The sequence below is a fragment of the Sinocyclocheilus anshuiensis genome, unplaced genomic scaffold, assembly GCF_001515605.1.
Source record: "Sinocyclocheilus anshuiensis isolate Anshui unplaced genomic scaffold, SAMN03320099.WGS_v1.1 scaffold517, whole genome shotgun sequence".
NCBI lineage: Eukaryota > Metazoa > Chordata > Actinopteri > Cypriniformes > Cyprinidae > Sinocyclocheilus > Sinocyclocheilus anshuiensis.
The window spans coordinates 862772-865615 of NW_015536535.1; the positions used below are offsets into that span (position 1 = coordinate 862772).

Sequence of the window (2844 nt, forward strand, 5' to 3'; positions counted from 1 at the left end):
GAGTCGTTCGTTCATCACGTGACAGCCCCATAAGTTTAACCAATGCAGTCTGAGCCGGAAAGAGAATTGATTAGTTCATCTCTCGAGTCTTCGGTTTGAGTCATTCGTTCATCACGTGACAGTCCCATAAGCTTTAACCAATGCCGTCTGAGCCGGAAAGAGAATTGATTAGTTCATCTCTCGAGTCTTTGGAATCGTTCATTCTTTTGTCACGTGACGTGACAGCATAGAGAAATTAGTTAATTTACAAGCTTCCTTACAAACGGATGCATAGTTATTATTATTATTATTATTATTATTATTTACTCTTACAGTTATGTAATGTATTTCTGGTCTCAGATTGTAGCTTTTTACTTCTTACAGTTTATAAATGTGTGAATTTCTGTCATTATGGTTCTTTTCCATAACACTGAATGTTGTAACAAAGGTAATAAAGAGTTGGTTATTATTATTAAGTCTCTTTTCCGGCCTCAAGCCTATTGGTCTGTCACGTGATGAACGAACGACTCGAAAAACCCGAAGACTCGAGAGATGAACTAATCAATTCTCTTTCCGGCTCAGACTGCATTGGTTAAGCTTATGGGACTGTCACGTGATGAACGAATGACTCGAAAAACCCGAAGACTCGAAACAGGTGAACTACTTGACTAATTCCAGTACAGAACCTATAGGATGTTGCGCATGCGCGACTGAACGGATCACTCCCTGAGACGACTCGTTCTTCCTGAGTAACATTAAAGATTCGTTCAAAATGAATGAATCGTTCAAGAACGACCCATCACTAGTGCCTAGAATGTGCAGTCTACATCCGTAGACTAGCGCAAGTTAATTCTCACACTTTAATAGTATTTATAGCTTCTAACAGGCTGTGTGACTATGAGAAGTTGTTACCTCAAAATGTACGTCAGTATGCAGTTTTCCCTATTACTCGCGTGCCAGCGATTATCCCTCTGCGTGCCACTGTTGGCACGCATGCTGTAGGTTGCCGACCCCTGGTCTGTTGACATACAACTTGACTTGGTAATTGAAAGTTTGCAAGTTGGAACCCTGCAGAGGACAATCTAAAAGCCATTATTTTTGTGATTGTGAACGAGAAACAAAATGGCAACCCTGTAGTGAGGAAGTATTGTTCATTCATTCATTCATTCATTTCTTTCCATAATTTTTATGAATGTTTTTAAAGCTTTCTGTTCATAACAACAGCTTTCAAATCAGTAATTGAATTCCACATAATTCATTACATAATTTGACCAGATTAAATATGTAATTGCATGGTTGGAAATTTTTTTTGAACAGTGAGACTGTTTGTGAGATGATTTATGGGTTTGCATGTTTTACACAGGGCTTCCAGCGTGTATATGATGAGCTGCCAGAGATCAACCTGGATGTGCCTCATGCGCACTCCATTATGGAAACCTTTGTGGACCTTTGTTACAAAGAGTCAGTGATCACTAAGCAGCTGAGAGATTCCTGTCCAACCAGGTCAGAGACTTGTGTCTTCCCTGTTAACCGATGTTCCGTCATATGTAAAGACTAGAGAATATACATTTTGTTACTGTCTGCTAGCATAGGCGAAGTTTCACTTTTATGCGTGGGGGGGGCACCCACTGGCAGATGAGCCACGAGCATTTTTTTATATGTTCTACACTTCATGTATTTATGTAACACATATTCTACATTAAAAATACATTTAGAATGAACAATAACTGCTGTACAAAGAGTAAAAAAACAAAAAAAACAATGAACAAAAGCCGCCTCTTTTTCCGAATTGCATAGATGACCACTATTTTTCTTTCTTCTCTTCTGATAAATTTTCAGTCAAATCGTTCTATGTGTGCTAGATCATAGCCAGTTTCTTATTCTCCTCATAACTGAGAAATTTACTTGATGTAGCCGAACCAGAGTCCTGCATTTTAGCCTGGGCCCAATGGGCCCCGACGTTTTTACGCCCCTTGGGCTGGGCTTCGGCCCAATTTTCACGTCATAGTTCAGACACGGACCGGGCCTCGGGCCTGTTTTAGGCTTCTCCTTATTTTATATTTTAGACAGCCATCAATTAGTGATGAAAAAAATTGCTACGCTGGTGGAAACAACACGAGACCGTGCTACCGCGACTGTCAAAAGCAGCTCGACGGTGTTTAGTGTCCTGCAGCAGCAGGTCATGCGTGCCTTCAGCGCAGCTGAACAGTTCTGCGTTCAAATGCATGCAATAGGCTTAATTAAGCTTGCCGCAAAGCATCGGCAAAAGTAATTACCACAAATGTGTCAGGGGGAAACAGTAAGGAGATATTTCAGTTATTTACTAATAAATAGTGTTTTCTGAGTCGGTGTCGCAAGGATGAAGTTGCCGATCCTGACTCGCCATCTCCTCATTAGATGCGCCTTTAGAGAGAAGTGCATTTTTAAGGATTATGATTATAATGAAAGAGTTTTTGTTTTTTTGTTTTTTTATTTTGTTAAGTAACAATTTAAAGCTTTCTATAGATATATTTATCATGTCTGTGAGGCATGTATTTGCTGAGTTCATTTTTGTAAGCGCTCCTGTTCAAGACGAGACGGCAGAAAGCGCATCGTGTTTGTTTTCTTTATTTTATAAAAGCACAACGTTTTGTTGATATTGTGAGTGCACACAAAGTACAAATGATGTATTACTCGAGTCTTACCTTTATGAGCAAAAATGACGGCGTATTCACTGAAAAAAAATGCAAGTGATCGTGCTGGCACCTCCATGTCCTGCAAAGCGCGCTTCAGCTTCCACTCTCTGCGCAAACTATTGGATACAGCGCACATTTATCTAGGTTTAACGTCTAAACATTGTTATATGCTTGAACTGTTTTATATCTA

General features: G+C 39.7%; 1 protein-coding gene across 2 annotated transcripts in view; it reads left to right on the forward strand.

Annotated features, from left to right (window-relative positions):
- The window catches only part of LOC107695387 (programmed cell death protein 4-like), a 27703-nt gene that overhangs the window by 17556 nt on the left and 7303 nt on the right, over positions 1-2844 (forward strand). For both annotated transcript variants that reach the window (XM_016495278.1, XM_016495270.1), the window contains exon 11: positions 1343-1482. In XM_016495278.1, the coding sequence (XP_016350764.1) occupies positions 1343-1482 (140 nt within the window). The remainder of the gene's footprint in view (positions 1-1342; positions 1483-2844) is intronic.